This window comes from Rattus rattus, chromosome 3, assembly GCF_011064425.1.
Source record: "Rattus rattus isolate New Zealand chromosome 3, Rrattus_CSIRO_v1, whole genome shotgun sequence".
In the NCBI taxonomy this organism is placed as follows: Eukaryota; Metazoa; Chordata; class Mammalia; order Rodentia; family Muridae; genus Rattus; species Rattus rattus.
The window spans coordinates 6,625,670-6,644,497 of NC_046156.1; the positions used below are offsets into that span (position 1 = coordinate 6,625,670).

The 18,828-nt window shown below is 43.6% G+C and overlaps 1 protein-coding gene across 2 annotated transcripts in view; it reads left to right on the forward strand.

Moving 5' to 3' along the window:
- Tnni3k (TNNI3 interacting kinase) overlaps positions 1-18,828 on the forward strand; it is a 272,604-nt gene that overhangs the window by 226,081 nt on the left and 27,695 nt on the right. For both annotated transcript variants that reach the window (XM_032897120.1, XM_032897119.1), the window contains one exon: positions 2,240-2,409. In XM_032897120.1, the coding sequence (XP_032753011.1) occupies positions 2,240-2,409 (170 nt within the window). The remainder of the gene's footprint in view (positions 1-2,239; positions 2,410-18,828) is intronic.

The window sequence follows — 18,828 nt, forward strand, 5'->3', positions numbered from 1 at the left end:
TTTCAATTTTTAAAGGCATCCAATGTTGAAAGACTTTGAACTTTTAAAAGGGATTTTTTGATTTTTAGAGATATTACATTTTTTTAAAGTGACTGAAATGTTAATGTGTTTGAATTAGTAAAGGCCGTGGGACTGCTAAAGTTATTTTTACTTTTAATGTGAGATTGCTGGGATAAATAAGAAATGAAATGTGTAGCTTTAGAGTTATTTGTTTGTGTGTCAAGTTGACAAGAGATCAGTTGTGCTGACTAGTCTTATGTCAACTTGACACATAAACTTTTCAGCATTGTCTGAAAAGAGGAAAACCAAATTGGGAAAACGTCTCCATGAGACCCAGCTGTAGGGCATTTTCTTAACTAGTGATTGATGGGGGAGGACCCAGCCCACTGGGACTAGTTCCACCCTGGACTACTAGTTCTGGGTTCTACTAGAAAACAGGCTGAGCATGCGAGAGTAGCAAGCCAGAAAGTAGCACCCAATCATGGCCTCTGAGTTAGCTCCTGCCTCCAAGTTTTTGCCCTGTTCAAGTTCCTCTCCTGACTTCTTTTCATGATGAACAGCAATATAGATGTGTAAGCCAAATAAATCCTTTCCTCTCCAACTTGCTTTTTGGTCCTTGCCTTGCATTGCAGGAACAATAAAGGCAACCCAGGAACAAGGACAATGGGTGGAAGGATCTGGCAAACAAGCTTGTTTTGTCACATTAATCAGCACTTCTGGGACACTGTCCCCTAAGGAGAGAAGATAAAAGACCTATATGCAAAGAGAGTTCATTGGACAGGTTACACTAATTAATGAGCCAGGCTCGTGGGATCTCATATGGCTCTGTCTTCCCCACTATCCAATTTCTCAGCCAGCCTGACACCAAGGTCAAGGGGGACCTGCTGGTCACACTGGTGATGTGACAATGTTTGAGAAGGTCAGAAAGCATTTGAAGGCAAGAATCTAGAATATCTTGGAAAATGAAATGATAGCACATGTTTAACAAGAATAAATTTGAAAGGAGTAACACACACTGTTCTTCCCAGAGCCATAGAAACAATAGCAAAAGGATGAACAAGAGACATGGTCTCAAGGTCACGTCTGGTGCTATAATAAGCTCAGAGGCAGCTACAGCATGAGGAGGAGGCTCTCCTATCACAGAACAAAAGGTCTGATCATCTCTCCTCTGAGATGACCAAATAAAAGAGGACCTGATTGAACTCTAGGTCATTAAAAGAATAATGAAAAAAATGTCACCAGCATTGTAGTGGAGAGGAATCAGAATAAGTTAAAAAAATCCTTTATTAGGAGGAGCATTTGGAGGAACCAGGGACTTTTACCTAAAGGATGAGGAGATCACAATGAACCCACAGGTTGTTTTCAGACATCCAAAGGACTGACAGTTAACGAAGAGATTGATTTTGTTCTCTTTGGCAAAAACATTTACCAGGTATTAAATCATGCTTCATCTTAAAAAAAAAAAAAAGGATGTATTCTTACAAAAGTCTGTATGATGGTTCCTGTTGTCAGCTTGATAAAACCTAAAATCCCTGGGAAATGGATGCCTGGACACGTTTATGGGTGATTGTGTCGACTGCCTTGATTATGTTAATTGATGTGAGAAGAGCCACTTTAACTGTGGATGGAACCATTCCTGACTGAGATCCTGGACTGTGTAAAGTGGAGAGTGTGAGCTGAGTGTGAGTCTCTTTCCTGCCTGCGGGTGCAGACTCAGAGCTGCTTCAAGCTCGCCCTGCCAAGAATTCCCCAGCAAGATGGACTGTGTCTTGAACTGTGAGCTAAAACAAACCTTTCTCCCTTAAGTTGCTTTTGTCAGAGTAATTTATCACAGCAACGAGAAAAGAAACGAAGGTGGTGGGTGTGTCAATTTGTTTTATTTCGGGGAATTTTTAAAGCTACAACTGAAAGGCTTTCTCTCTGCCGTGAGTGAATCTTATCACCTTAATGAGGGATGTGGCCGATCTTTTGATCGTGAAATGAGCATCATCAGAATAACATTTTTAAACATTTGGCTTGGGTTCACTGTATTTAGGAAAGATAGGAATAAGAGTAACACCAGCCTCATAATAGAAATGGGAGAGAAAGTAGATGAAGCTGAGCACAGGTCACTACCAGAGGCTGAGGGGAGGAGCAGAAGCAAATGGAAGTGAAGCTAAACTAAGAGCTCAAATGAAAGTTGCACTTCAGTTGCCCGTTGGTGTTAGTAAACAAGGCCTTCCATACCTTCCCCATGCAGCTCATGTCTCCAGCATCAAGTAACAGCAGTGGCTCTCTGTCACCTTCCTCTTCTTCCGATTGCCTGCTGAGCCGGGGAGGGCCTGGCCGGAGCCATGTGGCAGCCTTACGGAGCCGTTTTGAGTTGGAGTATGCTCTGAATGCAAGGTCCTACGCTGGGTGGTCCCAAAGGTAAGTCCAGATGTCAGCAAAGGTCTTGCTGTAAATCCAGACTTCAGTGCCAGATAAAGACAGTCACCTGCATGATGCTGACTCAGGGGCTCTGAACATCCCTCTGGAAGACACTGGCCAAGGGGTTAGATTCCATCTTCATTATACTGTGAACAAAAACCCTAAACTTTCATCCTTGATTAGTTTAGGTTCTTCTGTAAGTTGTCAGTAACAGCAGTGAGCTATGGCAGCAGAGAGATGTTTTCTAAAATATAAAGTGATGAAGCATTATAAATTATTGAATATATTTTATAGCATTCAAAGAAGGTCTTGTAGCATTCAAAGAAGGGTTCCACATATAAGTCCGGTGTCAGTCCTGGTAATAGAGGCCAGACATTCAGAGCGGTACCCATCTTCCTATCTCAGCAATTCCACTCCTGGATATAGCACCAAACACTGAAAGTCGATGTACAAACTATCCCCATACACAAATGTCAATGGAAACCTTGTTCATAATAACTACCAATGGGAATAACTCAAGTGTCCACCAAAGGATGAAGAGACAGCATGTGAGAGGTATCATGTACTATAGAATTATTCAGTCATGAAAAGGAATAAAACATAGATAATCCTTGGAAAGATATCTACAGAGTCCTCATTGTATGACCTCACTAATAATGAGGATCCAATAGGAAAGGTGTGTGAACAACTTTGGCCAACACACACACACACACACACACACACACACACACACACACACACACACAAATACTGCGTGATTTCAATAGCTGGATATATTTGTTACAGATGTGCAGATGAGAAATCTGATACCAGAGTGCCAGCATGGCTGAACCCTGGTCCTCTCCTGCAGAGAGGAGAACATGGTGTCACTTCCCCAGACTATACCTTCAGATCTTGCCTGTCTGAATTACCTCTGCAAAGACACTATTTTCAATGCAGTCGTGTGAGGCATTGTGGCTCCAATATATAAATTTAAGGAAAGACATGATCTATTCCATATCAACAGGTAAATCTATGAAAAAGGAAAGGAAAAAATAGATTAATGTTGCCAAGGACTGACAAAAGAAAGTTTTGGAGGAACTTCTTGATAGCCTATAGGCAGGCGTTTTGTCTCTCGAACTCACTGTAGTTTCAAGAAGCACTAACTGGTGAACTTGAAAAGATGGGCTAAATCGTACCAAGATCTGCTCTGTGACTCTCACCTGCTCATATACAGGTTAGGGCATACTAGCTTTAAGATGTCTATACATATAACTGTTCATCTCAGAATTCAGGACTGACAGCCATAGCCAAGCATCCCTAGCCCAGGTGTCTGTAGTCTGGTTCTAGGTAAGCTTGGCGATGGGCTAGATCGTATCAAGATCTGCCCTGTGACTCTCACCTGCTCAGATACAAGTTAGGGCAGGCTAGCTGAGGCATGCCCTCCTCACAAAAACAGGAGCCTCACATGCATGCTCCTAACCTTGGCTCACATTTCAGCCTCTGGCGTTACAGCACACAGTCCCGGTGTCAACAAGGAGAATAGCTACACTTAACGGCCATTGGAGAGAAATTTAAAGTTGCAGGATGACAGGCAAAAATCAAGAATGATATTTACTAGATAGATATAAGAATAATACTGCATAGAAATTTGGCATCTCAAGACAGCCATCAATGAGAATGAATGCATCTGGGTCTTGGTAGATAGAACATCTTGGCCTAAGAACATGAAGGATGAGAATGGGTGAGGTCAGAGATCACTCACATAAACAAGGTTGTCAGGCATCATCTTCTATGTGGGAACCAAAAAAGGCAGTAGTTGTGAACTTGAGGGAAACCTGGAATCTGGAACATGCCTCTAAAAATGAATGCTCTCAAGACCTCTCTCCTGAGGAAGCCCAGAGCTGCAGTACATGGACACAGACTCTCTGTAGACTCCTCTACCATGGAGACAGCACTCAACAGCCCCAAGGTAGTAAAGGGTTTGGGTGGCCTAGCAAGAGTCTCACACTGCCTGCAAGACTCTACTGTTGCTTTTTCTGCTGCTCTTGTAGTCCTCCTCTGAAAAAAGGAGTAGCAGACACAGGTAGGAGGAATACCATTTGGTATTGGGTTTCCATCTTCAGTATGATTTCATAAGGAATCTCAGGCCAACATTTGCTTGGGTTCAACCACATGGCCATCATCTAGTCATGTCTGTGCAACCCCTACTTGTGGTTTCATCAAGCCGTCACATTGTGACACTTCTGCCACAGTCACATGAGGATTGTCCACCACAGGCAGAGAAGTATGAGGCTGAGCTACACAATCAAGGAGGGGCACTATTTCAATAGTGAGGTTGGCAGAGACAAGCAGGACCATGCACAGAATCCGGATCTGCTACTGCAGCCGAGTCCAAGAATTAGCCACTCAGAAACTGACCCAGAGAAAGAGGCGTGGGGTGAGATGAGTCATGGAAGAGCTTGGCTTCTCGACACAGTAAGAAGGTAGGGAGACAGACCATTGCTGAAAACTGACTCAGTTGGCACACGCTTGGTGCGGGTCTTAGATTAACTTCCTTGCATTTTCTCAGGGGCTTCTTTTCCACTTGCAGTCCCTTTGTGGTGGTAGGACTATGGTTTTTGTCCTCCATGCACATTTCTCTGAACATCTTAGGCCCCTGTTTACAGTATTGGTGAACCCCTACCAAACAGTCTTAATTATTTGAGATCGGCATTTTAGATAAATGCTCCCGGTGAAGCGTTTAGTGAAAATGTACGAGGAGTCAAGAGGAGAATCATGTCTTTGTATCCATTGCTACATTCAACCATCTTGCAGTTTGGTTGACGTAAGGGTGTTAACTAACAAATACATGTGCAGCAGATAAAGAATGGAAAAGTGATGAACTGGGTTGATCTAGGGAAGTCGTTATGAATTTACAGCGGAATCCGTGAACACGCTCTGACCATTCCGTCTGTGTTCCACTTAAATAGCTGTCACCGTGGAATACCTGTGAAACACAGGACACCGTTTTAAATACTCTGAACAGTTGCATCATTGAGCTTTAACAGGCAGGCCTCTCAGTTATTGAAGATGAAGAAACGGGCTTAGAAAGTATAAGCCATTCTCTGAGTGACTGAGTAGGTGGCCCAGCTGGATTCCCACAGGGGCCTCTGCTGTGCTTTCTAAATTCCCCCCGGTACAGGAGGCAGCAGGATCCAGAAGCTGGTTGTGTTCTGCCAATGCTGTGTTTTCTGGACTTCTCCCAGTTTGTTCTGGAAGATGATCAAGGAATAGATTCAAGCACTCCTCGCAAGCCTGCCTTTCCAGCTTGTTTTCTGAAGGCTGTAGAAGGGAGTCAGTTCTTAAAGGGAAAGAACCCAAGGATATAGGAACTGGCAGACTGAGGCCAGCAGGGCCATGGGCTTAGCTGCCTAGGCTGGTTCCCAACCTTGCATGCTAGAATCACCCAGGGTGCGCAGAAAGTGCCCAGGGCCAACTAAAGCTCATCAGGGTGGCATGTGGGCCTCAGCAAACCTTGAAGGTTGTGGGTAGCTCCAACACAGCAAAGAAGGTGAAGCCTAAAGAGATACATAGGGTTAGGTCTGCTGGTCTCTCTGCCATCACATGTTGACCAAGGCTGCTCTAAAGGATGACTGGGTCCTTATGCTTCTTCAGTCTCTGGGCCCATGGGCACCGAGCCTCAACGCTAGCTTGTGCAATTACACAGGAAAGTGTAATTTTGCATGAGTGTCGCCATGACTCTGAAAAATGTGTCCAGGCTTGGTCTGTGCTTGTCCACTAATCTATAGACTTGGGCTCCCCAACAATATACTGAATCACTGCGTTTATACGAACATCTAGCTGTGGTGTCTACAGCCAGGAGATTGAGATTTAAAAATTCTCATTTAATATAGGTTTCCATTGCTTATATGCATGCTTATCTCTAGTTATTGTAAACATTTTTTTTCCTGTATAAAAGAATTTTTCAAGGTAGAAAGTTCTCAGGTATTTCCTCCATGAAAAAGAGAAAATAGCTAATTCAGTACAAAATTCACCACAAACCGAGTAAAATCTGAGATTAAGGAAACCATTCTTGAAGTTCTGCGTCTTTTAAAATATTTTGTGTCCGGATATATTTAGAAACTCGGCATGTGGCACTTCTCCTCCCACAGGGTCTGAAATCTCCCATCTTGTGCATGGATTACATCATGTTAAATTTAGAAATGACAAAGTGATGAACAACCTTTCAGATGAGAAAACCAATTAGGGTTTGTGTGGGGCTCAGCTCCGAGAATAGTGTTCGACCCAGTTAGCTGCCCAGGAGAAGACACTGGGGACCTGGGACTCAAAGCTCTGAGACAGACATCCTTGGGATCAATGGCTAGCGATACAAGGACTCCTCTAAATAGCTTGCCTAGCGCCCTGGGAACGTATTTCAACTTATACAATGTGAATATAACGTATAAAATTCTCAATTCACACCTAGTTTTCCTGGAATTCTGGGAACTGTGCACCATGGTGGCTCCGTGAAATGAACACATAGGTCGGGTCCTCCACTCTAACCTTCCCTTCTCCTGTTTGTCTATTTACACAACTGTCTTCAAGACCCTCAATGGTCTGTTTGTCTTCTAATCATTTCTTCACCTTAACCTTTCCCTGTGTCAACTCACAGTTATTTTCAAATTCCTCCCCAGGTTTTAAATGACCCTAAACCTTGCTTCTTGTCTCCACTCCATGTATGACTTTCATTGGTGCCAGGTCTCTCTCCTCTCCCCTCCTTTCCTCTCCTCCTCTCTTCTTCTTCTTCTTCTTCTTCTTCTTCTTCTTCTTCTTCTTCTTCTTCTTCTTCTTCTTCTTCTTCTTCTTCTTCTTCTTCTTCTTCTTCCTCCTCCTCCTCCTCCTCCTCCTCCTCCTCCTCCTTTCTCTCTCTCTGTCTCTCTCTCTGACTCTTGTCTCTCTCTGTCTCGTTCTGTTTCTTTCTGTCTCTCTGTCTCTCTCTGTCTGTCTCTATGTCTCTCCCTGTCTCTCTCTGTCTCTCTCTCTGTGTGTGTCTCTCTCTGTCTCTCTCTGTCTCTGTCTCTCTCTCTCTCTCTCTCTCTCTCTCTCACTCTCACACACACACACACACACACACACACACAGAGTAGTAGAGGGGAGATAACCTCAGTCTATACATCCAACTCTGGCCTCTTCCAGCATTTTCACACCTTTAACTTCTCTCCTGCTCTACCTCCCCCGAGCCTCTCCCTCTCTTTCTGTACCAGCGTGTGTTTCTTCATGGAGCGCTCTGAAACCATCAGGGATTCTCCATTGCCTCCAACAGTGGGAGCAGTTTTATCTTGGATACAAATGCCATTAGCAAAAATACAGTTCAGTCCTGTATCGCAGTGGTTTTGAACTGAGGGGTCTCATTCATATTTTCAATACACCTTAGATTGAAAAACTTATATGATGAATTTACTGCAGTCTTAATGAGTAGAGGTACTATTGGCTCGGGCCAAAATGTTGGAATGTTTAGGGTAATGCTACAAACTTCACAACCTGCCCAGAAAAGATACATTGTTGATGTCCTAGAATAGACAGGATGCCTTATTGACACACCATGCTTAATCAGTCAGCCAGTCACCTCAGCCTGATTGGTTTTTAACCTTGCCCACTCCCCGTTCTTGTCAAAACATGAATCTGCCACCCATACCTACTTCAGCAATCTTCATCATTGTAACTTCACTGATGGCCATGTCCACCATCTTGTGTCAGGGTGGGTGCCTCTACAATTTCACCATCTCTGTGTGTACCTTAATCCCCACTCCCCGTTACTTCACAAGTACTTTGAGATCGGACAATTTCTTTCTTTCTGATTTTATTCAGATGTCTACGACATCTCATTTAAAATTTAGCTCTATGGGGAAAATATTAAACATTTTTATTTGTAATAAAGTAAAAGTATCCTGAGTTGGGCTATGGATGCTATGGCCTCTACATTTTTGTCAAACTCAAGTCTGCTTTTCTCTGAAACATAAAAAGCCCTAGGTGTTCCAGCATTTTCTCAACTCGGCACCCTTTGTCTCAGTTAATCAGATGCTAAGGAAAAGCACCCTGACAAAAGTGACAAAATTTATTCTGTCTTCCAGTTCCAGGGGATGCTGCACTGGGGAAGCCGTGACAGCGGGCAGAGTAGGCATGGCGGCAGTGGGCTGTCTGCTCAAATTGCATCCATACTTAGACAGTACAGCAGGACAGGAAATAAAACCTCAAGACCCACCCCCAGCGACTCAATTTCTCCAGCAAGGCTCTACCTCTTAAAGTTTCCACAATCTTCCCAAACAGCACCCCCACCTGAGGATCACATGTTCAAACATGTGACCCTAGGGAGGGGCCTCCTCACTGTCAATCAACAATACTGTCCTATTAGGACACCAGTCCTAACGTGAGAGGGAACCTGATGTAAGAACAGACTGGAAGCTAGAGAGCATGGTTAATTACAAAATGGCTATTCTATTCTACTCTCTCTCCTTTCAGCTAAAAAGAGACATCCCGCTCCCCAAATGACCCACGGAAGCTATTTTTTCTTACATTAAGGCCCTACAATTCACATAGGTCTAGTTTAGGTTTCTTCTGTACCTTTGATTTTTTTTTTCTATCCGTGTCCTAGCCAATGATCTTACTTGTTAAGAGGTAGTGATGGTATTAGGAGTCCTGGTACCTGCTAAGTCCCGTTGCATCTTCGTTACTCCTTTTTGCTTTTAGCTGTTACTCTTCCTCCATATTAACTTTATAATTACATTTTCTAGCATAAAAAAAGAGGGGTTGGGGTTTTAGCTCAGTGGTAGAGCGCTTGCCTAGCAAGCGTAAGGCCCTGGGTTCGGTCCCCAGCTCCAGAAAAAAAAAAAGAAAAAAGAAAAAAAAAAGAGTTTGAGCGTCGATGTCTAAACCTACAAACTCACATTTGACATCATTACCAGAGTGAGGCTCCTTCCCTATCTGTTTAGTACATTTTTCTGCATTTACGTAGATGAACTTAAATATGATCCACAAAGAGTTTATCATGATCTCTACTTTTACTAACCTTATGTAAAACAAACAAATAGACCGTTTGGAGTAGAAAGCATTCCATCTGGTTAATATAAATATAATATTAATTATGTGTGTGTATGAACTTCACGTGAATGCTGTTGCCTGTGGTGGCCAGGAGAGGTCATCGGCTCTCCCTGGAGCTGCCCTAGTAGGCAGTTACTGGCAAATGAACCTGGGTTATCTAGAAAAGCAGTGTGTGCTTTTATTCACTGGCACCTTACCTTAACTTTGGTATTTACTTTCCAATATTTTAGTTTCACCATGAATTTTAAGATTCCACATTGAGATATTTTTCCTCGAAGCTATGATCTCTTTATGCCTAGCCAGAGTTACTTTTTTCATTATCATACCTCTGACCTGTCACGTCTCTCTCCCAGTTCTGGTTTTCTCTCTTTAAATGCAACTTAAATAGTTCCTTCAGCCTAACAGAAGTAGACATATGAATCCAGACAAATGAAGATTCTTTCCTCTCTCTCTTTAGAGATGGCTATTCTGCCAGTGCAGAAGCTCATTCCCGCACACATTTAAAATCCTGTTGCACACATGCCAGGTTCCCCATGACTGTTAACATTTTACTATAAATCTTGTTACCTGTGTTTTGTTTGCAGGTTTCTCTTCCTAACTGAGCTTAAAGCAGCCTTCCCTTGGTTTTTGTATCTTACTCAAATGATACCGGGCATGGTTCAGTTTTATTGCTCTTACCTGATATTTGGAAAGCCACAATTTGGTAGCATTCAGAACTTCTGTATGATTCACAGCCACTGGATAACATTGTTTTACCTTAACTTTATGCTCTTTGAAAAACTTCACTATATATATATATATATATATCACCTAGTGTATTTAAAATATGTCTACTCAGAACATATATACAAATAGAGTAAGAATATATGCAGAGACATATGTGTTAGGAAATTGTGCAGCTACAAAGGTCTTTGGGAGTAAATCAAGTGTGTTTTTTGTGTCTTTGTGGGGAAGGTATAACTTCCAACTTTTACATCTCTGCTACAGATTAGATAACGTTTTCGCATTTCTTATTACCTGTCTGAATGTCTTTGTTTTTCTGTCTATTTCCAACTCAATTTCTTCCTGACTTCTTTCCACTGTATTTGTTGTTTAAAATTTTTTTCAGACCAGTTTTGAGAGTCTCATTGCCTTTTATATAAGCTTCCTTTTTCCCTTAAAAATGTTTATTTTATGCTCTCTACCTAGACTTCTCATCTACAGTCTTTAAGTTCTGGCCACATGACTATTCCTATGGATTCTTGGCTTTCCTGGGGCCCTGTCCCTTCTGCCTATGCAATTCTCAGTTCTGCTATGTGCTCATACTCCTTGGGTCTGTAAGGCTGATGGCTTCTTTCTCCCTTCCTCTTGTTTCAGAGAGGCAATCTCACAGCTGAACTGGTTTCCCTCATTTCCGTCTCCTCGTTCTGGAGCTCAGTTTAAAATAGGCACTTGGTGTCTTACATCTCTTGTGTAGAGCAGATTTTGTTTTTCCTATTTTCTGAACCTTGGTTGTCTCTTTAGGATGTTAGAATTCTTGAAGATTTTTTCATGTGCATATGTATGTGCATCTTTTTGAGTATTTACATGTATGAGTAGGTTCCTGAAGAAGAAAAATAGGGGACATTGGAACTCTGGAGCTGGAGTTATAAGCTATGAGGTATAAGCTACTCCACTTCGATGCTTAGAATTTAGTTCAGGTTCTCTGGAAGAGCAGTATGTCTGTGCCGTCTCTCCAGCTCCAAGACTGTAGCTTTTTAAAGGTGTTTTATCATCTGACCTCCTACTTCGTTCAGGTTAATGCATCTGCCACACACAGTCTTCTAGAACTCTGCTCAGAGGCCAGCAATAATCTTCATGACACGGATGTCTCTGTGGAGTGAGGGGCCGAGGCCAATCACTTGATTTCTGTTCACACCTGCCTAGATTGTAAGCATATGGTATTCATAAGCGTCTCCCCTTCTCACGCTATACTGCGTCCCTTAGGACAGTGTCCAGTGTAAGGTAAGTATACACACCCGTCGAAGAATGAGCAAGAGAACATGGCAGCCTCCCATCGAGATAATGCTACCTCATTCTAAAGAACAATCATCTTGCAAAGCGCTGATGAAGGCTCCCATTCTTCGAGGAAAGCAAGTTGAAACGAGAAGGTTTAAATAATGGATACAAAAACTGTTAAACGGTGGAAAAATATGTTCATGACTGAGCCAAGGCCTGTCTGGCAGAGGCTCCACCGTGTCTGAAGACTTAACTTCAAGCCTGAAGTACTTTTTTTGTTGTTTTTTTGTTTTTTTTTCTCCATTTTTATTAAATTGGGTGTTTCTTATTTACATTTCAATTGTTATTCCCTTTCCCAGTTTCCAGACCAACATCCCCGTAACCCTTCTAGATGGGTGTTCCCCTCCCCATCCTCCCCCCATTACTGCCCTCCCCCCAACAACACCGTTCACTGGGGTCCAGCCTTGGCAGGACCAAGGGCTTCCCCTTCCAATGGTGCCCTTACTAGGCTATTCATTGCTACCTATGCAGTTGGAGCCCAGGGTCAGTCCCTGTATAGTCTTTAGATAGTGGCTTAGTCCCTGGAAGCTCTGGTTGGTTGGCATTGTTATTCATATGGGGTCTCGAGCCCCTTCAAGCTCTTTCAGTCCTTTCTCTGATTCCTGCCTGAAGTATTTTTAAGAAGCAGATGTGCCAAGCTTAGGAGCCTGGAGAACCTGTGAGGAGCTGTCCGCGGTGCTGAACCGGCTCCCTCAGAAGAGTCTGCCTAATTCAATGGAATTTGGTCTACATCTCCTTTACTCACAGAGAAACTCCCTCCTCGCTGACTAACTCTGACACCGGCCACCTTGCTCCATTTTACCTCTTAGGGACAGGTTGTAATCAGCTGCTTATAGACCCAACTAGAGCAAAACTCCATGCTCAGAATCTTGCTTCTCAGCACACCAGGACTAACTCAGCCCCTCCACTGTCTTCAATCATCTCTCTCCAAATCAGCCACCCTGGATACCTGGAAAAGCAGCAGACTCTAATCAGAACATATGACAAAGAAGTACTTCCTTCTAGGAATTGTACAACCAGAAGTGCACACACGAGCCAGTTTAGAAGATAACTCTACTGTAATGCAATTTCCTCATTGAGTTAAGGTTTTGTCAAGCTAGATTTCTTCCCGTATTCACTGAGTATGTTCTGCACTGCAGAACAGTTTGCAGAACTCACGATCTCTGGACAATACAACAACAGTATTAAGACTGACACTTAGTGCAAGAAAAATAAGCAAGCAAACAAAAACCTGACTTGCTGTTAGTGGGGGAATGAAGTTACTGTCCTTTCTCATTCCTAGATGCAGTGTGGGATCAGTACCTAAACCTTATGTTGTACGTAAATCACTGTGAGATTCACAAATCTGAGAAAATGATGAAAAGATAGTACCATTGTCTTTCCAACGTAGTCATTAGCTTACTTCAAGATGGCTGGCTGATTGAATGTATAGCTAATGAGTTTTTTCATCAAAGCTCACTGCTTATTTAAGCGTCTCATTAACACCTTTCCCATCTCTCAGCCAGGCCCTCTGTGCTGAGAGGAGGACTATGTGAAATTGTGCCTCTGTTAAGCCTCTTTGTCACTATGGTATAATGAGGAGAGTAAGATGTCACTTGCCTAAATCTAGGGGCAAGGCAAATTTTTCCCAGATATTTGTCATCTCTGGAGTATATAATTTTTATGACACTCACTTGCTCAAGGTCAGCCACTCAGCTCATTAAGGGTCTGAAATGAAAAAATATATATATATAAATGGCGAGGAAGAGAAGGCCAGAATCTAAGCAGGTGCCAGCATGTCTGTCAGCTGTCCCTTTTATCTTTTTCCTTTTTAAGTTCAAATATTTTTAGTTGTCCGTGAATTTTCCTAATTAATGGGAGCAGAAAAGCCTCTGGTGTTCGTGGGATGTGGGGCTAAGAAGGAAACCCATAGCCATGCGTGCTGGTGCTGTGTGGGTTTGAATTACCTCCTCGCTATGAGCCTGGTGCCATGTGAAGTACACGGGAGCTGGGAGCTGGTTCAGCAGTGAGAGGATGTGAGGTGTATCTTCACAGTTTATGTCAAAACTAGAAGCAACGGTGCAAGAACTGAGCTCCTAGGAAGAGACAGAGAATCTTGCTTCGTGGGCAGGCCAGCCGGCCTGCTACCTGCAATTGCCAGCTGCAAACAACAGAGAACACTGTCTCGAACAAAGTATGAATGGGAAACCTAAATTGAGGTTGTCCTCTGACCTCCACATAGTCACCATGGTACATGCCCAGTGCCACCTCTACACAGAGAGAGAAAGAGAGAGAGAGAGAGAGAGAGAGAGAGAGAGAGAGAGAGAGAGATACACACATGCACAAAACAAAAGTTAAAGGAAGTAGATGTTAAAATTATTTCCATGAAGGTTCAAAATCTAGACTATTCATCTGTATTGCAAAAGCCACTTAATACTTCCAATAAAAACTCCTTATTCAGCACTGCCCCGGAAAGCACCACAGTGACACTCGCCAACAATTCCCAGATTCAGAAGTGAAATTAAGATCCCACAGTGCCAACTGCTGCCCCCAGACCTCGGGGATTCTGCTTTCTTCTCATTCCACAGAATTAGACATATCTCCGCCACAATGAGAGAGGGCCCCTGCACGACTCCCTCCCCTGGCGAGAACCCTAAACAGCCCTGTTAGCCTCGCTTGTGAGTTGGCTTGCTCACTGGCGCCATCTGGCCATCAGTGGAGGCGCTGCAGAGAGTGCGGCGGCGGCGAGAGGCGAGGCTGGAGAATTTCCCCCTAACAAAGGCACACAGCGTCAACGTTAAGGAGTGAGGGAAAAAATGTCAATCTGTCCCTGACTTTTAAAAGCCACCCTTAGATTGAAACAACCTTTCTCTGTGAAAAATGTCAAAGAGAGAATATCAAACAAAATACTCTGTTCAGAAGAAGTGCTGGGAGAATGGGAAATTAATGAAAGGAGAGATAGAAGCTGTGCCTGGGTAAAATCGGTACTCCTTAAAGAGAAAGCTTTAAGGACCGGGATTTATGCCACACATAAAACATTGCATGAGACTGAGAGAGACTGAGAAAGTGACATATTTAGGTTACAACAGCTCACTCGAGCGAGAAAAGATATCTTCCTCAGCTGGGCGGCTCTGCCAGAGTCCTTCAGCTCTTCAGCCCCGAAAGGGACTCCCTGGTAACCCGAAGGGCCTCTTCCTCCTGATGCATTTTGTAATACTAATTAACTAATTCCCAGACACATAAAGGGAACCTGTGAAGATTCACCAGAGGCAAACTGCTAAGCAAATGATGACAGACTTCTCCATTTTCAATTAGACGGAGTGGCATATTGTGACAGCAACAAGTGGACCGACATTCTAATGACAGGAGTTCTGTGAGGGTTCCATTCCTAGAAATGAAAAGGAATCCTTGGCCACGTGCCTACCCTTGTGCACATCAAAGCAGAATTCTGCCTTTGGTTGTGTTCCTGTGCCACCGAATGTAAGATTTAATCCGAAATGCCGCCTTTTGAGACTGCTTCTGTTCTCTGGAAATGTCTGACAGGACACGGCACAGGGACCAGAGAGAACAGCCAGCCTAATTAAACCCGTAGTACAGGTGGCACTGCGCTCTGCCACAGCAGCCCCGACTCCAGCCAGCCCCACCCTGCGCCTCGCGACTCCGCTGTTTGTGTTGCAGATCTCCTGCTCACATGGCAACTGTTGCTATGTTTGCAGTAATAAGTGGGTGATGCTAGTGTCTCAGTAATGACTGTGATACAAGAGCCATGATTTCCAAATGGGCTTTTGAAGCTGCTCACACAAAGGCACTGCACAGAGTGACAGCTTTAATTTCCATAGATTCTCTTTCTTTTCACCTTTAGTATCTTCTGTATGGACCAAATCTAACCCCCGTAGAATAGCAAGAATGACAGCTCCCCTTCCTTTAGCTCACTGGTATTTAAAAAGGATGTTTGTTATTCTAAAGGGGCATTGTTTCCCAGTGTCTCTTTAGAATCTATGGCATTCAGGATTTCTTGTACTTAAGTAACAGCAATTAAAGCTATCAGAAAACATTATGGGCCTGGGAAGAAAGCAGCTCCTGTATTAACCACAGGAGAGAGGACAGCATCTGCTATTAATATCTATGACATTAGCTGGATGCCCACATTAATGAACAGATGTTTGAAGAGCCTCAATCGCAAATAAGTCTGAAAAATTCATGAGTGGATATTTTCCATCCTGCAGATTCTCTTTCACAAAGACAGTGAGCAAATGAAATCTGTTTTGTTTCCTGATCGTGATGAAGTGCTTACTTCCCAATAACTGTTACAACACTGCTCCTTCAGCAGAGGTGGGCATTGTCTCAGCTCTGGGAGAGATATCTAGAGTGTATAGCAACATTGCAATGCCCACGGATAATAATACCAAACTGGCCAAACCAGGGAAGAAGATACATTGTGTACTCTGACCACTAGCCACCATGGTTGAGACATTGTGGATTATTTTGGTAGGCTAGTTGTAACACTGACAACTGTAGCTCTTCCATATGGTAGAACCATCAACCTTCCATCAGTATTCCACAAAAGAATACTGAAGCCAGGAAGGATGAACGACCTGCTGGAGGCTTTACAGCTAGTGAACAGCGGGGCCATGATCGGAGTCTGGATCCGCCTGACTCTAAAGCGTGGGCTTTTCACTCCTTGCTGAGCCAGTGTGACAGAGAGCGGGGACTGTTCTCATACTGTTCCCCCCACAGGACACCACAAAATCCATCCCTGTGTGGGGTTTCAGGTTTCAGGATTCACATCCATAATGAAGCAAGCAAGTGTGCACTTGGGTCTCACTGTGTGGCCACCAGGCATCAGTGGTAATCTGCTGGAAAGACAGACAGGACCCACAGAGACAAGCCTCAGTCTGCACTTTAATGAGCATTAGACACATGAGTTCCTGTGGATGTGAATCAAGACTGAAGGCATGCCACTGTAGTCTCTAACGTATCAGGATAGCCCTCACCTCCATCTCTCTTCATAGCTTAGTTCCTCCAAGGTGTAAAGTCTCCACTTAGAAGCAGTTCCAACCCCAGGTGTCCATGTGACTGAAAGCCTTCCCACCTCCTTTGCAGAGGCTGTTTTTATGCTTATTCCCTTACACATCCATGTGACATGTGTCTGCAATACCAACTAATACAGTATAGGACAGGAAAGAAAACACTGAAGGGCTATGGCATAGACCTCTACCTAATTCCCACTGAAGCTAAAGTCCAGTGTGAAAATGGAAAAGAATGCATAGGCTCAGAGAGCAACTCCTGAATACACTGGTTTCAAGCAAATACTTCTCTTCTGTTGCACTGATTATTACACAGTTCAACCAGCACGTGGCAAAACCAAGCTACAGGAATATGAGACGAATAGGGATGCTGCCTGTTGCTGTCTTTCCCCACCACACATTGTGAATAGAAAGTGTGGCTATAGGGTAGTTACTGCCAACTGAGTTTCCGTTTTATGGAAACTTCTTGTTGCTTCGGCATCAGAATGGCTACGTTCCTTTTTAAAGTGTGGGCAATTCTTAGTTCAGTGACAGCTGAACAAGTGTACGTAATTAGTAAGGGCAATTAATTAATGCCTACCTTTTTGTTTTAAAATACGTTAAAACAAAATTGAAGAGTTTAGGAGCTGGGCCGAGGGACCCTCTAGAATGTACCAGAGACCTGGGAGGTGAGAGACGCTCAGGACTCCAAAGAAGGCCTCTTAGATCACATGTCCAACAGTGGGGAGAGGGAACTCGTAGAGTCCACCTCCAGTGGAAAGACAGAGCATCTAGTGGAGGGATGAGGTTGCCATCCCACAGCAAAATCTCTGACCCAGAATTGTTCCTGTCCAAAAGAACTGCAGGGACAAAAATGGAGAAGAGACTGAGGGGAAGGAGGTCCAGTGACTGGTCCAAATTAGGATCCGTCTCAAGGGGGGGCTCCAAAGCCTGGCTATTACTGATGCTATGGTGTGCTTTGCTTACAGACAGGAGTCTAGCATGGCTACTCTCTGAGAGGTCCAACAAGCACCTGAAAGTGTCAAATACAGATACACCCAACTGTGGTTGGGGACCCCTGTGGTTGAATTGGGGAAAGGTTGGAAGAAGCTGAGGAAGAGAGCAACCCCATAGGAGGACCAGCAGTCTCAACAAAACTGGACCCCTGAGATCTCTCAGACACTGAGCTACCAACCAGGCAGCATTCACCAGCTGACATGAGGCCCCCCAATACATATACAGTAGAGGACTGCCTGGTCTGGCTTCAGTGACAGAAGATGTGCCTAACCCTTGAGAGACTTATTACCCATTATTAAGTTAGGCTAACTCTTTCTTTTACAAATTTTCATGCTTCCATTGTGTGTGTGTATGTGCATACATGTACATGTGCATACATGGGTGTGCATGTATGTATATATGTGCATGTGTATATGTAAATGGGTGTGTGTTTGCATGGACATGCACATATGTGTGTGTATGTCTTTGCTTGTGTATGTCTCTGTGTGTTTGAGTATGTGTCTGTGTCTGTGTGTGACTGTGTGTACACATGGGTGAGCACTAGAGCACGTATGAGGAAGCATGAGGACATTTGTGGCGGTCACTTCTCTCTTTTTACCATGTGACATTGAACTCAGGTTGTCAGCCTGAGTAATCATGTCTTCACCCATTGAGCCATTTCTGAGTTACAAGCCAATACCTTCCATAGTAATTTGTTGAAAACTACAGTGAAATCCACTTATATACATTTGGTTAAATAAATAAAAAAATTTACAAAGTTAACGGATTTTAATCACTTATCAAAATGTGTGCTGATCTCCTCCCAAATACACAGCATTGTCTACCAAACACCCTTGGTGTTTTAATGGGCTGGTCTTGGCAATCTAAATATAGTCTCTCATTTTATATCCTCCTTGTATTACTCATATTTCCTTCATTGAAATAATTAGATTATTTTTATTATTATTACTCGTAGATGGGAAACACCACACACTCCTGCGTGTTCCCTTACTGCTAAGACCTTCTTTTCCACGATTCCATCGCTGTCTATACGATGGCTGCACGGATGCATAGGTGTTCCTGTTTAGCACTTTCCAGCACCTGCTGACTGACTGAGAGGTTCTGCAGCAGACACTGGAAACACAATGGTACCTGAGACATCCTCCAGTCTTAGAGAGACTCGTGGTTCACTGAGGGTGTCAGCGAAGCAAGAGAACAGACCTGCTTAAACAAGGATATGATCCGCTGCCAGTCTAGGAAGGTTAGGGAGAATTAAAGAGAGGCAGGAGCACTAGGTCAATGCACCTAGGCAGGAAGCCTTGAGATGTGACTGGAGAAGTGT